The sequence below is a fragment of the Heteronotia binoei genome, chromosome 12, assembly GCF_032191835.1.
Source record: "Heteronotia binoei isolate CCM8104 ecotype False Entrance Well chromosome 12, APGP_CSIRO_Hbin_v1, whole genome shotgun sequence".
In the NCBI taxonomy this organism is placed as follows: Eukaryota; Metazoa; Chordata; class Lepidosauria; order Squamata; family Gekkonidae; genus Heteronotia; species Heteronotia binoei.
Genome location: NC_083234.1, coordinates 15,626,923 through 15,647,003, shown reverse-complemented (window position 1 = coordinate 15,647,003; position 20,081 = coordinate 15,626,923). Strand labels below are relative to the sequence as shown.

At 48.1% G+C, this 20,081-nt stretch overlaps 1 protein-coding gene across 1 annotated transcript in view; it reads left to right on the top strand.

Moving 5' to 3' along the window:
• Positions 1 to 20,081, top strand: part of LOC132580697 (uncharacterized) — a 56,241-nt gene that overhangs the window by 23,084 nt on the left and 13,076 nt on the right. The window contains exons 12-17 of the mRNA XM_060251689.1: positions 1,607 to 1,739; positions 5,457 to 5,612; positions 6,934 to 7,060; positions 7,880 to 8,091; positions 14,458 to 14,620; positions 16,297 to 16,376. Of these exons, the coding sequence (XP_060107672.1) occupies positions 1,607 to 1,739; positions 5,457 to 5,612; positions 6,934 to 7,060; positions 7,880 to 8,091; positions 14,458 to 14,620; positions 16,297 to 16,376 (871 nt within the window). The remainder of the gene's footprint in view (positions 1 to 1,606; positions 1,740 to 5,456; positions 5,613 to 6,933; positions 7,061 to 7,879; positions 8,092 to 14,457; positions 14,621 to 16,296; positions 16,377 to 20,081) is intronic.

The window sequence follows — 20,081 nt, the reverse complement described above, 5'->3', positions numbered from 1 at the left end:
CTTATCAGAAAGACAGGAATATCTGGGAACCGGGAGAAGTTGTAGTAACATAATGGTAGTTGATAGTACCCTTTGAACCTTGCTGCAATTTACATCTGCATGTTTTGTTTTGAAGCTATCTTTTCTAATGCCTTTGAAGTAGCCTTTAAGAGTCTATACCATGTGAAACTTTGTATCACTTCCAAGGTATCGCCTTGGAGCAAGTACCGGATTATCAATAAAACAAGTCTTTGTATTAAACAATTGCTTGGTTATTCGAAATACCGATGCTTGACAGTCTGATCCAGTATAAGGCAGCCTCATATGTACCAACTTTCATATGTACCATATACAGGCCTCGGATTCAGCAGGAGCTCACAGGAGCACAGCTCCTGAATCTTTCTGAGGGTTCCCCCTCCTCCTCCCCACCTCGCCCATTGAATAGTAGGTGCAGCTGCAGAACAATCCCTGGATGAGCTCCACCACCTATTTTTCTACAAAATGACCCCTAACCATATATATATATATATATATACTAGACACTTAAGACATCAGGAAATGTTGTTGTCAGGGGTGAGTCATGACAGTTGTCCTGTGTGAAGGCTGTGCCGGTTTGGAGGTCCAAAGAAAATGCTTGACAGAAGATCTGAATCTGGGAAGTGCCTTGTCCACAAGAATCAAGGGGGAACATTGTGCCATTAGGTAGCATTGCCACCTCTGACTTGGGAAATACCTGGGGATTTGAGGGGGGGGGTTGAGTCTGCAGAGAGTGGAGTTAGGGGAGGGGAGGGACCTCAGCAGGGTCTAATGCCATAGAATCCACTCTTCAAAGCAGCCGTTTTCTCCAGGGGAGCTGACCCCAGAGGGCACTGAGGTCAGTCGGAAAAAATAAAATGACTATCCCTGGGCCGAGAGAGGTCAGGCTCCAGAACACCAGAGCACGGGCCTTTTCAGCTGCGGCCCCTGCACTGTGGAATCAGCTTCTGGAGGAAGTGCGGGCCCTGCAGAGCCTCGACCAGTTCCGCAGGGCCTGCAAGACCGTCCTTTTTAGACATGCATACACCGACATCGACTGCTGAATTGCTGTGAATGAGGGATTCGCCATCTACATCACTAGGGAACTACTTAAACTGGCAGAACCAGCGTCAGAATATCACTATCGCTGCCAGATAAAGATAAATTTAAATTAAATTATGTATTTTAAATATACTAACTGGTTTTTATATGTTTAATTTTTTAATTGTTAAATTTAAAGTTTTTATTCATTAATGTAAATGTATAGAATGCTGTTAGCCAGCCTGAGCCGCTTATGCGGGGAGGGCGGGATACAAATAAAATCTATTATTATTATTATTATTATTATTATTATTATTATTATTATCTTGGTCATCTGGAGATCGCTTGTAATAACAGGAGATTGCCAGGTGCCACCTGGAGGTTGGCAACTCTATCACTGGGGGAAAGGAATGGCAGGTTTTGTGCCTGCCAAGGAGCCACATCAGATGCTCAGAGAATTGGGAGGGGAGCAAAGTTTGAATCATTTGTCCTGCTTCCCTGTTTCTGGCAACATCCAGTTCTGCCGCTCACATTTGCCAGCAATTCCCCCTTTCCGTGCTCTGCTTTGCAGGAGATATCAAATACTCTGGGACCGGATGAACACGTGCAGAAAAGCCAGCAGGTCCATCTGTCTCTCTTTGGCCCCAATGGAGTCTTTGGCTTCCTACTCTCCAGCCTTGATGTGCTGGAAACTTTTCTGAAAGGTAAGAGCTTAGGGTCAGGTCTAAATGGAAGCGAACTACAGCAGAGCAGAAGGGGAAATGGGACGCCGGCCTCTCTACAGCTTGGGAGAGAATCCAAGAAGTAACTGCCTGGTGGAAATTGATTATCTGGGCTTTACATCCATGCCCACTGGATATAAGTGGCTAGAGGGGACTTTTTGTGCCTTATCGCCATTGCCAGATACCCCTTATTTTGAGGAATTGTCCTTCAATCCAAAAGTTGTAGGACTAAGGAGCCAGCCCTTATATGAAAACATCAGCACTCTTTTTGTCTTCTTTGGACAGATGCCCCAGTTCTCTTTCATGCAGCCTCTGAATTTTTGGCCCTGCATGCTTAAGCATTTGTAATCACCATGCACATGCCACAATAATAAATGTCCATTGAGGTAGGCTGTGCAGAAAAATGTACTGGAAACCAGGGACCCGGTTGCCTGCCATAAGCTGAGCTGCTCTGTTTCACAGTATTAAAAAAAAAAACTCTGTTGGAGAACCTGGAAATCTAACAGATATGTTTTGGACCTTGTTGGTCTTCTATGACTGTATTGTAAAGGCTGGATTCCAGTGATAAATAAGCCTCCAAACTGAAGAAAGACAGATGAAACATCTTGATATCTAGAACAGGCGTCTTTGGAAGGGCTTTCTTTAGTTCTTTGAACAAAATACTGGGATATTGTTACTCCTTTGTGATTGGAAAGACTGTTTTAGAACTGTCTTCTGTGAATATCTTTTTGCTACCTGCTCTCGTTTATTTGAAGTTCTACGCGCAAGCTTGGTTAGAACACCACTGACCTCTACATTACACTGTCTGGTTGTTTAAAATGTATGGTGTCTCTTAGTGTCCTTTTATTTACACACCGTTTCACAATAAGGCAGCTTTGAAAATGTGTTGCGCTCTGGGAACCTTGATACTTGCCTGCCCATTTCTTCGGCTTGTCTCAGGCACAGTGTGAAGGGGGGCTGTTTTTCATTGTGATTGAAGGGAGCATCTCCAGAAGTAACAAACTTCTGAATACTGGAACGAGAAGAGCACATCAGGGCAAGGCCGCGGCCTCCCTGTTCTGTTTGTTTGGCCCTCTGGAGTAACTATGTGAAATACGATGCTGGACTAGATGGACCGATCCAGCAGGGCTCTGCTTGTTGGAGTGATTGATTCAGCATCCGTGGACATTGTGGGATGCTACGTAACTCTAAGTGTATAGTAGGGTTGCCAAGTCCAATTCAAGAAATATCTGGGGACTTTGGGGGTGGAGCCAGGAGACATTGGGGTGGAGCCAAGATCAAGGCTGTGACAAGCATAATTGAACTCCAAAGGGAGTTCTGGCCATCACATTTAGAGGGATGGCACACCTTTTCAATTCCTTCCTTCCATAGGAAATAAGGAAGGATAGGGGCACCTTCTTTTGGGGCTCATAGAATTGGACACCCTGGTCCAATCTTTTTGAAACTTGGTGGGTATTTTGGGGAGAGGCACTAGATGCTATACTGAAAATCTGGTGCCTCTACCCCAAAAACAGCCCCCCCCAGAGCCCCAGATACCCACGGATCAATTCTCCATGATTTTCTATGGGAATAAATCTCCATAGGGAATAACAGAGTTCCCAACAGACATTCCCCCCCCCCCCCGCTTTCTGATGACCCTGAAGCGGGGGGAGGGCCTCCAAACCAGGGGATCCTCCAAACCAGGAGTCTTATCTCTCTTGAACGAGATGTCTGTCTTTGTTTTTAACCTGGGAGCTGCTCTCTGACATCTCCTCTCTCTGTCTCTTTATTCTCAGTGACATTCTTCATATCCAAGACTTTTTTGGTATCAGGAAGTCCTTTGCATAGTAGTCCACACACTGCTGATGCAGCCAATCCTCCTGGAGCTTACAGTAGGCCCTGCACTAAGAGCCCTGTAAACTCTTGGAAGATTAGCTACATCAAGGGGGTGTGGCCTAATATGCAAAGGACTTCCTGCTACAAAAAAAGCCCTGTTCATATGGCTTGTCATACTTTCTCTCCTGTAGAAACAATGCCCTCAAACTTCCACATATGTTATGCCAGATTATCAGGCCTAGGGTTGCCAAATCCCCTGCAGCCTCTGGCAGGGAGGGGACTATTTTTGCATGCGTGGCGTGATGACGTCACTCAGAAATGATGTCATCACGCTGGCAACGTTGCACACCTACCACTCTAGGAGCATCCAGGAAAACTCTATGGTCTTCCTGAATGCTCTAGCAAATTTGGGAGGGAAAACTCTGTGGGACCATAGAGTTTTCCTTCCAAATTGGTAGAGCAAATTGGTTAAGTGTGCGGACTCTTATCTGGGAGAAATGGATTTGATTCCCCACTCCTCCACTTGCACCTGCTAGCATGGCCTTGGGTCAGCCACAGCTCTGGCAGAGGTTGTCCTTGAAAGGGCAGCTGCTGTGAGAGCCCTCTCCAGCCCCACCCACCTCACAGGGTGTCTGTTGTGGGGGAGGAAGGGAAAGGAGATTGTGAGCCGCTCTGAGACTCTTCGGAGTGGAGGGCGGGATATAAATCCAATATCTTCATCTACCTCACAGGGTGTCTGTTGTGGGGGAGGAAGAGAAAGGAGATTGTGAGCCGCTCTGAGACGGAGTGGAGGGCGGGATATAAATCCAATATCTTCATCTACCTCACATGGTGTCTGTTGTGGGGGAGGAAGGTAAAGGAGATTGTGAGCCGCTCTAAGACTCTTCGGAGTGGAGGGCGGGATATAAATCCAATATCTTCATCTACCTCACAGGGTGTCTGTTGTGGGGGAGGAAGAGAAAGGAGATTGTGAGCCGCTCTGAGACGGAGTGGAGGGCGGGATATAAATCCAATATCTTCATCTACCTCACAGGGTGTCTGTTGTGGGGGAGGAAGGTAAAGGAGATTGTGAGCCGCTCTGGGACTCTTCGGAGTGGAGGGCGGGATATAAATCCAATATCTTCATCTACCTCACAGGGTGTCTGTTGTGGGGGAGGAAGGTAAAGGAGATTGTGAGCCGCTCTAAGACTCTTCGGAGTGGAGGGCGGGATATAAATCCAATATCTTCATCTACCTCACTGGGTGTCTGTTGTGGGGGAGGAAGGGAAAGGAGATTGTGAGCCGCTCTGAGACTCTTCGGAGTGGAGGGCGGGATATAAATCCAATATCTTCATCTACCTCACAGGGCGTCTGTTGTGGGGGAGGAAGGTAAAGGAGATTGTGAGCCGCTCTGAGACTCTTCGGAGTGGAGGGCGGGATATAAATCCAATATCTTCATCTACCTCACAGGGTGTCTGTTGTGGGGGAGGAAGGTAAAGGAGATTGTGAGCCGCTCTGAGACTCTTCGGAGTGGAGGGCGGGATATAAATCCAATATCTTCATCTACCTCACAGGGTGTCTGTTGTGGGGAGGAAGGTAAAGGAGATTGTGAGCCGCTCTGAGACTCTTCGGAGTGGAGGGCGGGATATAAATCCAGTATCATCATCATTTTTCCTCAGAATCTGTTCACACATTTAGCCTGGCAGAGTCAGAAATTGATTGAGTCACTGCACATGTGAACCAGACCTTGGATTATGGTGTTGTTTTCCCGCAGTGCCTTGACTCTGGTCCACTGTAAGCAGGGATGGTTTTTCTCATTGAGAGAAAGGTCTTGTAGTCAAGTGCCCTCTGATTTCCCTTGACACTGATTTTCCTTCTTGTTTCCATCGTTTTTTTCTGGCCCAGGAGATGTGGGGCTGCTTCCCCCAGGACAAAGACATCGACGGGATGAAGAAGCTGCATCCGCCCAGCCCACACATCCCTTACCCACAATTCCCAACCCCATTGTGTGTTTGATATCAGGAGACACGATTCTTTTCCAGCTCAGCATCAATCTATCTGGTGAGTATCCACCACCGAATTCAATTGCCACTCATGAGTTGGTTTAATTACTGTATAATGCAGGGGTGGCTAAACCGTGGTTCATAAGCCGCATGTGGCTCTGTCAGACATATTATGTGGCTCTTGGCTGGCTTGGAGAAGACATTTGTCTCTTTAAATCACTTCTCCGAGCCAAGCTAGCGCATGGTTGGAGAATGCATTTCAAGTTGCTTTCTTTCCACCTCTCCCTCCCTCTTACCATTTCCCCCCCTCCCTTCCTGTCTTGTGGCTCCAAACAGCTGACATTTATTCTATGTGGCTCTTACGTTAAGCAAGTTTGGCCACCCCTGGCATAAAGTCACAGAGGATAGGAACAACAATGCCAATTTCCCAGTAGGGAGGACATCCTTACAATATGTACATACGTATGTAGTTATCATGCACCAAGTCAGGCCTTTGGTCCCTTTGGCTCGGCAGTGTCTCATCTGACATCTATCTGTTCTGAAGAGACTCAGGCAGAGAAGGGAGTTTACCCAACACTTTCACTGGAGATGCTGTGGATTGAACCCAGGGTTTATGGCATGCCAAGCCAATGCTCTGGCACTCAACTGTGGCCCCTCTTACTCCTTCATCTCTAAGGCTGCTAACTGTCAGGAAATTTGTGGGGTGGAGCCTGGAGAAGGCAGGGTTTGGGGAGAAGAGGGGCCTTCGCAGAGTAGAACGTTGTAGAGTCTGCCCACCAAAGCAGCCATTTTCTCCAGGTGAACTAATCTTGGTTGTCAGAAGAAGAAAAAGAAGAAGAGGAGAGGAGGTTTGTGGTTGGTGGTGGTAGCAAATCTTCAAGTGCCACCTGCAGGTTGACAACTCTGTCCTCAAATATGAAATGTGTGCATCCTCAAATGTGAAACGCTGAGAGAAAGAACAAAAGTGCCATTCATTCATTCACTGCTATGTCCCTGTAACCTGTACATAACTCTGGGAGGTTGCAAGAATGTGATATTCAGACCTACCTAACTCCCTGTTTTGGCTTTGCTGCTGTCTTGGTTCTTGGTTCCCCCATTCTCCTGGTATCCTTCGCCTCTCCCTTTCCTTCCCTGTAGCTTCCTTTATCCTTCAGCAGCTTGGGCAATCCTTTCCTTGCCTCCTCTGTCCCTCTTTTGCTTCCATCCTCACTTCTTCACATTCTACCTGCTCCATCTTTCCTTCTATAAGTTTAACATCCATTTTCTCACCCTTTCTTCATCTGCCCAGTTTCTGAGGAAGAGCCTTATTCCACAGTGTGTGTCGGTGTGGCTTCCATATAATATTTGGATGGCGTTCTCTTTGTGCCTGTTCTTCTCAGACCGCAGATCCAGTCATTATCCCGTCTATCAGAAGGAGCATCTCTACAACAGCAATCCCCACTGGGATTTTGGTGCCTTCAGACAGCTGGATCACCTCATACGAGAGACTCACCTCAACATCTCCAGGTACCCTGTGGTGCTTCTGTCACACACGTCCCTTCTGGGGAGGCTAATCAGGCTATAAGATCTAGGGAGCCATCAAAACTATCCATTTACCTCAGTTTCCAGCCTTTAGACTACAAGAAAAGGGGGAGGGTCCAATAATAGGATTATTCTACAGAATAAAAATGAAGGATCCCAAACACCGTGTCCTTTTTGTGGTTTTTATTATAAAAGAACGCACAGGAAAATAACGTTAAAGAACAATCATGGACAAAAAATACAGCAGTCTCTTTGGAACAATCATAATTTTGAAAACGTGAAGCATGATTGTTAGAGTCAAAGGACAAGCTATAGTTACATCAGTGGCCTTGGGTTACACTACGAACAAGTACAAAGCCTTCCCAAAGGATCTGATGAACGCAGCTTTGACACTCCAGAATTTATATCCTGAAAATCTTGTTGGTCATTAAGGTGCTACTGGACTAAAATCTCACCCAAAGGACGTTCCTGCCATCCAGGGCTTTATTTGTAAAAAAAAGCCCATCAGGGACTTGTTTGCATATTAGGCCACACCCCCTGACATCACTATTGTTTCACACAGGGCTTTTTCCACAGCAGGAACTCATTTGCATATTAGGCCACCCCCCCTGTCATCACCATTGTTTTACACAGGGTTTTTTAATAGAGAAAGCCAGCATAAACTCATTTGCATATCAGGCTACACCCCCTGACACAAGCCAGCCAGAACTGTGTTCCTGTGCATTCCTGCTAAAAATAAAAAAAGCCCTGCTTCCATCATTTGCCTTTACCTCATTTGAATGATGCTGTCTGTTCCCTCCTCAGGTTTGCTCACGTTTTCCTGGAGCCAGGAACATATGTCTTCAGGGACAACGTCATTGAGGACAGGGTCTTAATAGTGGTGGTGAACAACAAGGGTGTGGGCTGCGACCCTCTCACTGCCCCCTTCCAGCCTTCTTCCCCCTACCAGCTGGCTCGGCATGGGGTCCTCAAGCATCAGGTGCTGAATGTGGCCCCAGATTGGGCCGCTATCGCAGGTATTGTTTTGTTACAATGGCTCTTCCCCACATTGGGTTTTCCTGCACATCTTATTGCATTGGTTTTGCTCCCTCTAGTGGTGGCGTTAACCTTTCCTAGCCATTTCTCCATTTTGTCTTACAAACACCTTTTGAAGTGGCAGGAGCCAGTCTTTGTGGGCTTGAGCAATGAGATGTTGATAATCTGCTGTGTTTTATTTTAAAATAATTAGGATAATTAGAAATAGGCAGAGCGTTTGACAGTTTTTGTCAAAAGTTCTGGGGTCTCCCCTAATGAAAAGCTTCTCTGCATCACGAGACACTGCAGATGGTTGTTTTGGGTTTCTTGACCCCTTCAGTTTTCTCTTTTTTGGTAATAAACAAACAAACAAGTAAAATACAAGACATCGTGGCTTTTTGTGTGGAAAAAGCCCAGTGGGGACTCATTTGCATATTAGCCCCCCCCTTCCTCGACAGCACCATTTGTTCACACAGGGCTTTGTTGTAGAAAAAGCTCAGCAGGGACTCATTTGAATATTAGGCCACACCCCCTGATACAAATCCAGTCAGCACTGCATCCCTGTGCGTTCCTCCTCCTCAAAAAAAAAAAAAAATCATGCGGGACACTATTCCGGGAGTTATAGATTTAACAGTCATGCAAAAAGGAACCTACAATTGGAGGGGATCTCCCCACCTTTATGACATTTCATTCCCTCCAGATAGAAATAAGAGGCGTTCATTTGTCCAAAAATGAGATTACTTAGATTCTGAATCTGTAGGGTTAACCATTAAAGAGAGCTTCTCCATAACCATCCATTCCCAAGTTTTGACCTTCTGCAATCTTAAAGATGGAGGTTTCTCCTTCTTTCAGTTTGTTGCAATATGCAAACGTGTCTTTGCCAATAACGTTGCAGTTGCCAATAAAGTTGCAGCTATGGTGTAGCAATATCCTTATGCGAAGGTAAATCCAAAAGTAACCATTTGGGATCTAACTGTTAACTTTACATTACAGAGCTTATAATTCACTATTAGTAAAAAAAACAAAAAACAAAAGGTAAAAAGTTAGTCCCCTGTGCAAGCACCAGTCATTTCTGACTCTGGGGTGATATCGCATCACGACGTTTTGACGGCTGACTTTTTACGGGGTGGTTTGCCATTGCCTTCCCTAGTCATCTACACTTTCCCCCCAGCAAGCTGGGTCCTCATTTTACCGACCTGGGAAGGATGGAAGGCTGAATCAACCTTGAGCCAGCTACCTGAACCCAGCTTCCGCCGGGATCGAACTCAGGTCGTGAGCAGAGAGCTCGGACTGCAGCACTGCAGCTTTACCACTCTGCGCCAAACCCTTGATAATGACTGGGCATTGCCATCAACAATGGTAGAAAGAACCCTTCAGTTTTAAAAAAAACTGTATCAGCTTTGCAGCCCTGGGTCAGGGAAGTTGAAGTCTCTCCCCTGACCCCACTCAAGCATCAGGCTGCTTGTCTTTTCCCCTCCCAGTAATTAAAGTGGTTCTGAGGAGTAGACTAGCTGCCAAGGAATAATGCCAAAGGTCTTCTCTAGGGTTTGTTTTAAGACCAGTCCATTTTAGCACCATCGGGACTCTCTGCTTTCCTCCTCTAGAGGTGCCCACCAGCATCTATGATTCTTCGACTGCCAAACTGCATATTCTTTTTAACTGATTATTCCAAACAAACAGTGGGTTTCGCATTAGAACTGCCTGCAGTATAAAAGAACGGTGACAACAGTGCCTAATTAAGTCATCTGGGCATGTGATGTGTAGTAATTCTTTAGGACCGCATTCTAGGGCATGGGGAGATACCTGCACTTCCGAGTGACAAGGCTGAAGCTCGAGTGCAGATCATCATGAGCATGTGATGCACTATGCAAATTCAGATCTTTATCGCAAGAACCGCATATTTGTTTCTGCAGGTGAGGATCCCAGCCAGGAAGGGAAGAAATACCTGTGAAAATAAAAGGGGCACAGTTCATACGTTCCTAACCCATCCCACGTGCAAGAGGACACATCGACAGCTTTCTTTCCCACCCCCACGACTCCCTTGTATAGAGCAGGGGAGCAGCCAGTTTGGTGTAGTGGTTAAGTGTGCAGACTCTTTTCTGGGAGAACCAGGTTTGATTCCCCACTCCTCCACTTGCAGCTGCTGGAATGGCCTTCGGACAACCATAGCTCTCTTATCTGGGAGAACCAGGTTTGATTCCCCACTCCTCCACTTGCACCTGCTGGGATGGCCTTGGGTCAGCCATAGCTCTCTTATCTGGGAGAGCCGCGTTTGATTCCCCACTCCTCCACTTGCACCTGCTGGGATGGCCTTGGGTCAGCCATAGCTCTCTTATCTGGGAGAACCAGGTTTGATTCCCCACTCCTCCACCTGCAGCTGCTAGAATGGCCTTGGGTCAGCCATAGCTCTCTTATCTGGGAGAACCAGGTTTGATTCCCCACTCCTCCACCTGCAGCTGCTGGAATGGCCTTCGGACAACCATAGCTCTCTTATCTGGGAGAACCAGGTTTGATTCCCCACTCCTCCACCTGCAGCTGCTGGAATGGCCTTCGGACAACCATAGCTCTCTTATCTGGGAGAACCAGGTTTGATTCCCCACTCCTCCACTTGCAGCTGCTGGGATGGCCTTGGGTCAGCCATAGCTTTCGCAGGAGTTGTCCTTGAAAGGGCAGCTTCTGTGAGAGCTCTCTCAGCCCCACCTACCTCACAGGGCATCTGTTGTGGGGGAGGAAGATAAAACATATTGTGAGCCGTTCTGAGACTCTGAGTTTTGGAGTGGAGGGTGGGATATAAATCCAATATTGCCGTCGTCTTCTTCTTTTTCTCTTGTGTAATACTATGTTGAGTTTAGGTCTTTAGACATGACACCACCGAAGTAATACTGGAGAGGGCAAGATGATTAATGGCCCCAGAGTGCTTTTCCTCTGAAAAAAAGGCTAAACATCCTGGCTGGGGGAAAGGAAAGCAGGAGCATACATAATGTATGTGTATTAAGTGCTGTCAAGTCACTTCTGACTCAAGGCGACCCCATGAATCAATGTCCTCCAAAATGTCCTATCAGTAACATCATTGTTCAGGTTCTGCAAATTGAGAGTGGGATTGCACGGAGGATGGGTTAGGAATATGAAATGTGCCCCTTTTTATTTTCATGGCTATTTCTTCCCTTCCTGTGCTTTCGGGTTGCCTAGCTGGGACACTCACCTGCAGAAACAAATCCTAGAGTCAGTCCATCTCATGTTGAGTCTTTCCTTTTCCCGCTACCTTCAACGTTTCCTTGCTTTATTGTCTTTTCCAGTGATTCTTGTCTTCTTATAATGTGACCAAAGTACGATGGCTTCAGTGTTGTCATTTTAGCCTCTAAAGAGACTTCAGGCTTGATTTGATTGAGAACGTGATGAAGGTTTCTAAAATTGGGCATGGGATGGAGAATATGTTCATTTCCTCCCCCCCCCCCCCCAATATTTTCATTTTCTCCCATAATGCTAAAATAAAAGGGCAGTTGATAGGCTCTAGATTCTGGACAGGCCCAATGAAATATGACTTCATCAATGAGTAATTAATTTGTGGAATGCACTGCCAGTGGACAGAAGCCACTAGCATAAATGGCTTTAAAAGATGAACATATATATGTGAACATATGAAGCTGCCTTATACCGAACCAGAACCTTGGTCCATCAAAGTCAGTATTGTCTACTCGGACTGGCAGCGGCTCTCCAGGGTCTCAAGCTGAGGTTTCTCACACCTGTTTGCCTGGACCTTTTATAGTTGGAGATGCCGGAGATTGATCCTGGGACCTTCTGCTTACCAAGCAGATGCTCTACCACTGAGCTACCGCCCTCCTCTGAACATTATTAGACAGAATCATGGGGGAGAAGTCCATCAGGGGCTGCCAGCCATGGGAAGCAACTAGAAGCTTAGCTATCAGAGACATACCACAGTGATTGGAAACAACTTCCGGGGAAGGCCTCAGCCTCTGGGTCCTGTTTCATGGGTGTGAAACAAGATGCTGGACGAGATGAAACACTGGTCTGATTCAGTAGGGTACATCTTATATCTACATGAACTGGATATTTCACTGTTGCCTCAAAAGAGGACTATTCTGCCAAGGTTACGAGGATAGGAAGAGCCTTGCTGGATTAGAAATGTATGATCCATCTAGTTCAGCATCTTATCTCATAAAGCAATGAACCTCTGGAGGTCCAACAACAGAGCATAGAGGCTGAGGCCTTCCCCTGATGCGGCTTCCTAGCACTGGTTTTGAGATATTCAGAGGCTTACTGCCTCTGAACCACCAGGTTAACCTCTGGTAGAAACATATATCAAACTAGGTATCTGGATAAGCTCTCTTACTCCTCAGAGACTTTTCTACATGCTCCTTGGTCTTCAAGAAGAAGAAAACTGCAGATTTATACCCCGCCCTTCTCTCTGAATCAGAGACTCAGAGCAGCTTACAATCTCCTATATCTTCTCCCCCCACAATAGATACCCTGTAAGGTGGTTGGGGCTGGAGAGGGCCCTCAAAGCAGCTGCCCTTTCAAGAACAGCTCTGTGAGAGCTGTGGCTGACCCAAGGCCATTCCGGCAGGTGCAAGTGGAGGAGTGGGGAATCAAACCCGGTTCTCCCAGATAAGAGTCCACACACTTAACCACGACACCAAACAGTCCTTTGCTCCATGAGCCAAGTGAAAAGCAACCTGGCAGGTTACTTTAGTTCTTCATCTCACCTTAGCACGCATCTGCTGTCCTGCTGTGCAGCCCTTTCTAGCGACTTTCCAGGAGATTCTTCAAAACATGGGTGGGGAACTTGAATCTGAACAATATAGGCAAGACGGAATCAGAAGAATGGAGATGACGGTGGCCATTTTTTTAAAAGTCTGGTTTGCATTAATGATCGGCATGTGGTTAATTAAACTGGCTAATCCATCTGGGTGTTCCGGCCAAGTCAGAGAAGAGGGCAGAGCGTCTGGCCTTCTCTTCCTGGAGCTCTCCCCCACCCATAACAGAGACAAACAATTCCAGCCGTTCTGCAGTAGGAGATAGGAATGAACAGCCAAGGAGTGGCCCGATGTTACCTGGCCTCACCTTGTTTGAAGAATGCAATAGACAGCTTTGCCTTCTTGGCACCAGAACAGATCGCATCATAGTTTCCCCAGTAGGTCAAAGCAGACACACCATAAAGATTCCTGGGGGTTTTACCTTGGCCTGCAAAAGAAAGAAGAAGAAGAATTGCAGATTTATCCCCCGCCCTTCTCTCTGAATCAGAGACTCAGAGCGACTCACAATCTCCTTAATCTTCTTCCCCCACAACAGACACCCTGGCTGTTTTCCCACTGACCTTACTCCGGAGCGACGTCCCTCTTCACCGCGCAGCGTCTGCGTGGATTTCCCACCAACTGCTGCACACAACCAGGAAGAGCCGCGGCTTTTGCGCCGCAGATGTAAACTGGTTTTTAGCGGTTTCCATTTGCGACGCAAAAGGTCAGGAACTTCCTGGTTCCTCGGAGCAGTTGGTGGGAAATCCGTGCAGACGCTGCGCAGTGAAGAGGGACGTCGCTCCGAGGTAAGCTCAGTGGGAAAACGGCCCCTGTGAGGTTAGTGGGGCTGAGAGGGCTCTCACAGTAGCTGCCCTTTCAAGACAACTCCTGCGAGAGCTATGGCTGACCCAAGGCCATTCCAGCAGCTGCAAGTGGGGAATCAAACCCGGTTCTCCCAGATAAGAGTCCGAGCACTTAACCACTACACCAAACTGGCTCTCTGCACTTGGGGTTCTGGGTGGGAGGTAAGGATAAGCAAGGTGTGATCTCAGGTAGTGTCTGCTATGCAAGGGCCTTGGGATTGACTGATTCCAGGCATATTCATGCTCTCTGCTTGCCCACTATGTCATTGTACAGCTCAGACTGCGCTTGGGTTCCAGGTGGGATGTAAATATTTTAAATCAGTAAATAAAATGTAAACCTCTGAGCATTTCTTTATGTGCCAATTACTGCCGAGAAATGCAAGGATCTTTTCAGTGACCCCTGCAGCCTAACCATGCCATTCTGTTTACCCAGAAGGAATGGGTTTAGCCAAGGATCCCTGGTCTTTTTGAGCCTGCAGTCACATGTGGAAATCACAGAGTAGTGGGCACAGGGCTTTTTTTGTAGCAGGAACTCCTCTGCATATTAGACCACACACCCCCGATGTAGCCAATCCTCTTGGAGCTTACAATAGGCCCTGTAAGAAGAGCCCTGCAAGCTCTTGGAGGATTGGCTACATCAGGGGTACATGCAAAGGAGCTCCTGCTACAAGAAAAGCCCTGCCATAAATATGTAAATATGATTACTCTCTTCCTTGCCTTCAGCCTCAGCTATGCTCTCCTGTCTTTTCAGCGGTGCTTTTCGTCCTGGGCTTCCTCACAGTGGTGCTAACCGTTCTCGCCATTGCGCTGCGGCGGCCTGGCTCCACTCCGAGCCCCATGAAGAGCTGGAAGCCACGGTGGAGGAGCCTGGGAGAGCCACACGTCCCTCCCGAGTACGTCCTCATTAAAGAGAGGTGAGTGACAAAGCAAAGCCCAGCAGATATGTCCAGGGTCGTGTGCTGAGTACGGTGGGGAGTTTTTTCAAGCCTCTCCGCCAGGGCTTTTTTTGGTAGAAAAAGTCCAGCAGGGACTCATTTGCATATTAGGCAACACACCCTGACAGTGTCATTGTTTCACACAAGGACTCATTTGCATATTAGGCCACACCCCCTGACATCACCATTTGGACTCACTTGCATATTAGGCCACACCCCCTGACATCACCATTGTTTCACACAGGGATTCACTTGCATATTAGGCCAAACCCCCTGGTGTCACCATTGTTTCACACAAGGACTCATTTGCATATTAGGCCACACCCCCTGGCATCACCATTGTTTCACACAGGGACTCACTTGCATATTAGGCCACACACCCCTGACACCAAGAAGATATTGGATTTATACCCCACCCTTCACTCTGAATCTCCTTTATCTTCCTTCCCCACAACAGTCACCCTGTGAGGTGGGTGGGGCTGAGAGAGCTCTCCCAGAAGCTGCCCTTTCAAGGACAACTCTTGCAAGAGCTATGGCTGACCCAAGGCCACTCCAGCAGCTGCAAGTGGAGGAGTGGGGAATCACACCTGGTTCTCCCAGATAAGAGTCCGCGCACTTAACCACTACACCAAACTGGCTCTCCCTGCCGGAGCTGTATTCCTGCTCAAAAAAAAGCCCTGCTCTCTGCTAAGACTGCTGGGGTGTTGTAGAAAACAGGGTTTGCTGCTGTTTTGCTGTGGGGAAGAAAAGGATTGGTTACGATGCATATTCTCTCATGACACCAGAGCAGTGTGACCCACCAGGTGGAAAGTTTTTGATTGGCCATGTTGGGGTCTGAATCCACATCTCCATCACTGTGCTAGGATGTGGCTTTGTGCAGGCTGTATTCCCTCAGCTGCCGTTAGTTATCTCTTCTGTTGAAATAACAGTGGTGGTGTGAGCTGCATTGGGGTTTTTTTTTGGGGGGGGGGGGCGGTAAGGAAGAAGGAAGTGGTGAAATCACCCTTTTCCCCTCGTCTGCACACACAGCTCCGCTGAGGAAAGCCCTCCGTTTGTTCTTGTGTTTGTTCCTGGGTTTGTCCCTCTTTGCTCAGTGCATGGCTGTTCCTCCACATGGACCCTGCAACTCCAGGAATGAGCTTTCTGGAGATTAGAATGGCTTACAGGGATGGAGCGCGACCCAGGAAGACTTCCGTAGGATTTTGTTGGGTTTTGTACTGGGTTTTTTTGTTGGCATCAAGTGGCAGCCAATTTTTGGTCACCTTGCAGGGTTTTCTTGGCAAGAGATGTTCAGAAGTGGTTGGCCGTTGCCTGCCTCTGCGGAGTGACCCTGGGCTTCTTTGGTGGTCTCCCCGCCAAGTACTTACCCGAGCCGACCCTGCTCAGCTTCTGAGATCTGATGAGGTCAGGCTAGCTGGGGCCATCCAGGTTAGGGCAGATGATGGGACGCACACCCGTAACAACAATAATAAATCAAGTACAACACCTCTGGTAATCCAGGGTGCCAAATCTGTGTACCGGAGTTACTACAAAGTTCAAAGCCATGTGCACAGAGCTAAAATGTTTCCTGGGTCAAGTAGATAAGCCTATCAGATGTAAGAGAAAACCCAATGAAAAAAGCCGATCTCTGTAGATTGTGTGTTTTGTTTCTGCAGCCTCCAGTTCTATGAAATGCTCGGGCCCAGAGGCTCCGGAGAAGGCCCCGACCGTGGAGAGGGAGGCTTTTGTGAATTCGGTAAGGCCCTTTATAAGACTTATAAATGAATGGGTGGATCTTGGGTTGGCACTCCTGGTCATCCCCAACTAGGCCATTCCAGCAGCTGGTGGGGGACTTGATTCATGCACGCACAGCGTGATGACATCACCCACGAATGACATCATCGCGCTAGCAGCGTCATGCACCGGCCGCTCTAGGCATTTCCAGGAAAGCTCTATGGTTTTCCCCACGCTCTAGCACAGGGGTCCTCAAACTTTTTAAATAGGGGGCCAGTTCACTGTCCCTCAGACTGTTGGAGGGCCGGACTGCCATTACTGTACAAGGCCACGGGCCGTCAGTTCTCTGTCTTCTGCATCTCTCTCCCTTCCCCATACCACACACCCCGGCCTGGGAACTCACCTCACCTTGGTATCACCTCACACTCTGTCTCCGCCGCCTCAGCCCAGTGCCGGAAGTGTGCGTTGCTAACGCGAGTTTAGGTCGAACATCACTTCCGGTCTGATTTTGCCATAACCCGGCGGGCCGCATAAACGTCCTCAGCGGGCTGCATCTGGCCCGCGGGCCGTAGTTTGAGGACCCCTGCTCTAGCATTTTGGGAGGGGAAAGCTCTATGGTACCTATTGTACCATAGAGTTTTCCCTCCCAAATTGCTAGAGTGTCCAGAAAAACCATAGTGTTTTCCTGAAAACGGCTAGAGCGGCCAGCACGCAACATTGCCGGCGCAATGACATCACTCACGGGTGACCTCATCACGCCAGCAACATCAGGGGGAGGTTCCCCCCACCAGCCCAGTGTGGGCCAGCGGGCGGGAGAACCCCCACCCAGACTGAGGGCTTGGCAGCCCTGTCCCCAACACACACACACACACAAAACTGGCTGATTTCTATCCCAACTCCAGCATGACCCATTTTTTATGTGCTTGGAAGAAAGTTTCTGCCTCTAAGCTCAGTTCCCAAAGTCAAGCCAGGGCAATCAGTGCGAAGAGTCATGTTAGAGAAGCCACAGCCCGCCAAAAGACACCCTGGTGACTGCCAGAGATGCCAAAGCATGGGAGGGGAGACTGCAGTGGTTAACCTGCTGATCAGGGCTTTTTGGGGGGGGGGGTAGAAAAAGCCCAGCAGGAACTCATTTGTATATTAGGCCACGCACCCCTGATGTCACTGTTGCTTTGGACAGGGCTTTTTTGCCAAAAACCCCAGCAGGAACTCATCTGCATATTAGGCCACACCCCCTGATGCCAAGCCAGCCGGAACTATGTTCCTGTGCATTCCTGCCATAGCAGGTCCATTTTAAATTGTGCAGAGACCATTGCTTTGTCTACGTTTTTATTTACAAAATTTTTAGTCCACCTTTCTGCCCAATTGTCTGACATTAATTATATAGTCTGAGGGCCATTTTTCTCGTGCTTTTTGGTTCCTTGTTGTGGTTTAAGGGGATGGATAGAAAAGTTTTATGTGGGGGGAGGAGGAGGAAGAGGAAGAAGAAGAAGTTGTTTTTATACCCCACTCCCCTCTACCCTAAGGAGTTTCTGGACCTGTTCAGACGCACAGTTTAATCAGTCGCCGCTTCTGTTTCCTACCGGATTAAAAGTGGCTGATCAGACAGCAACATCTGCCTCCCGTAGTCAATTGTCACACACACCCCAATCCTTCTCCAAACTGGATTATTTTGTTACCTGCTCCTTTGTGGTGTTTTTTGAGTTGTCCGGTTTCACCTCGTAGTTTTCTCCATCTGGATAGTTCTGCTGCGATATTAACCAACTTCCGGATGTCTGAAGGCTGTCCCAGAGCAAAAGGAGCCTCAGACATCCAGCTTACGGTCACCATTTTTTTAACTACTTAGTGATATGCACATAACCGCATAATGTTTTCATCTGTGTGCATGCGCATAATGCTCTTATGTGCCTAATGCTGGAGGAGACAAAAAAAAAGAACTACATGGTGCCGTCATGTGGACGGCAGAAGATAGTTTCACCGCAGAGTGATTTGAATTGCAGTATGGAAGTCAGATCGATAATATTTGGAACAAAGATATTCGGAACAGAACCGGGTCAGTTTAACACGGACTCAACACGCTGTGTGACCAGGGCCTCTGAGTGGTTTACGATCGCCTTCCCTTCCTCTCCCCACAATAGAGACCTCATGTGGTAGATGGGGCAGGGAGAGTCTTGAGAGAACTGGATTCAAGGTCACCCAGCTGGCTACATGCAGCTCTCCATATTAGAGACCACCGCTCTTAACCACTGCACCATGCCTGGCTCCAGATGCTCACTGAGCTGCCAAAATCCAGCACCGTTTCCCCACACAGTTTACCTCTGAGTGACGTCCCTCTTCACCGCGCAGCGTCTGCTCGGATTTCCCGCCATCTGCTCCGCAGAAACAGGAAGAGCCATGGCTTTTGCGTCGCTAACATAAACTGGATTTTAGCGATTTACATTTGCAACGCAGAAGCCCCGGCACTTCCTGCTTCTGCGGAGCAGATGGTGGGAAATCTGAGCAGACGCTGCGCAGTGAAGAGGGACGTCACTCCGAGGTAAGCTGTGTGGGAAAATGGTTCAGCTGTTTCTCTAGTGCCTAATGGTGTGAGAGGAATGGGAAATGCTCAAGGACAGGCTGGGTATACTAGGAAAGGTAAGATCCCCTGTGCAAGCGCCAGTCATTTCCGACTCTGGGGTGACGTTGCTTTCACGACATTTTCACAGCAGACTTTTTATGGGGTGGTTTGCCATTTCCTTCCCCAGTCATCTACACTTTCCCCCCAGCAAGCTGGGTCCTCATTTTACCAACCTTGGAAGGATGGAAGGCTGAGTCAACCTCGAGCTGGCTACCTGAAAACCCAGCTTCCGCCGGGGATCGGTCGTGAGCAGAGCTTAGGACTGCAGTACTGGAGCTTTACCACTCTGCGCCACGGGGCTCTTTAGGTATACTACGTAGGAGTCAAATAGCACCTTTAAGACCAACCAAGTTTTATTCAGAACGGAATGGTGCTGAAGGAAGAAGGGAAGTCCAGCAGATGGTGCTGCTTTACCATCCTGAAGAAAGGCTCTGCTGAAAACACACAAAAAACCCCCAAAACAAGGCAGGGAGACTTCTGTTGTTCACAGAACTGTAGCCAAAGGCAAATTCCAAAGGGCCAGCTATGTTGGGCCCCCGGGGTCAAAGCAAGAGAGGCCGATTTCCCACTCACCTTACGCCGCTTTCATATTCCTCTTCTCAGTGGGGCTTCCTTCCGGTTTCACACTATCTGTCCTGGGGCTGCAAGTAACGTCAGTGTTTTCACGCAGCAAACAGAACCCTCTAAAAACCGGTTTCTGTTTGCTGCGTGAAAACGCTGATGTTACTTGCAGCCCCCGGGGCAGATAGTGTGAAACCGGAAGGAAGTCCCAGTGAGAAGAGGAACGTGAGAGCAGCGTAAGGGGAGTGGGAAATCCGTCAGAGAGTCTTGCAGCACCTTAAAGAGTAACCAATTTATTGTGGTCAGCACTTGTGTGAGCCAATGCCAGCTTCCTCAGATGTATGAAGACTCTTCAATCATCATATGAACATATGAAGCTGCCTTATACAGAATCAGACCTTTGGTCCATCAAAGTCAGTATTGTCTTCTCAGACTGGCAGCGGATCTCCAGGGTCTCAAGCTGAGGTTTTTCACACCTATTTGCCTGGACCCTTTTTTGGAGATGCCAGGGATTGAACCTGGGACTTTCTGCTTCCCAAGCAGATGCTC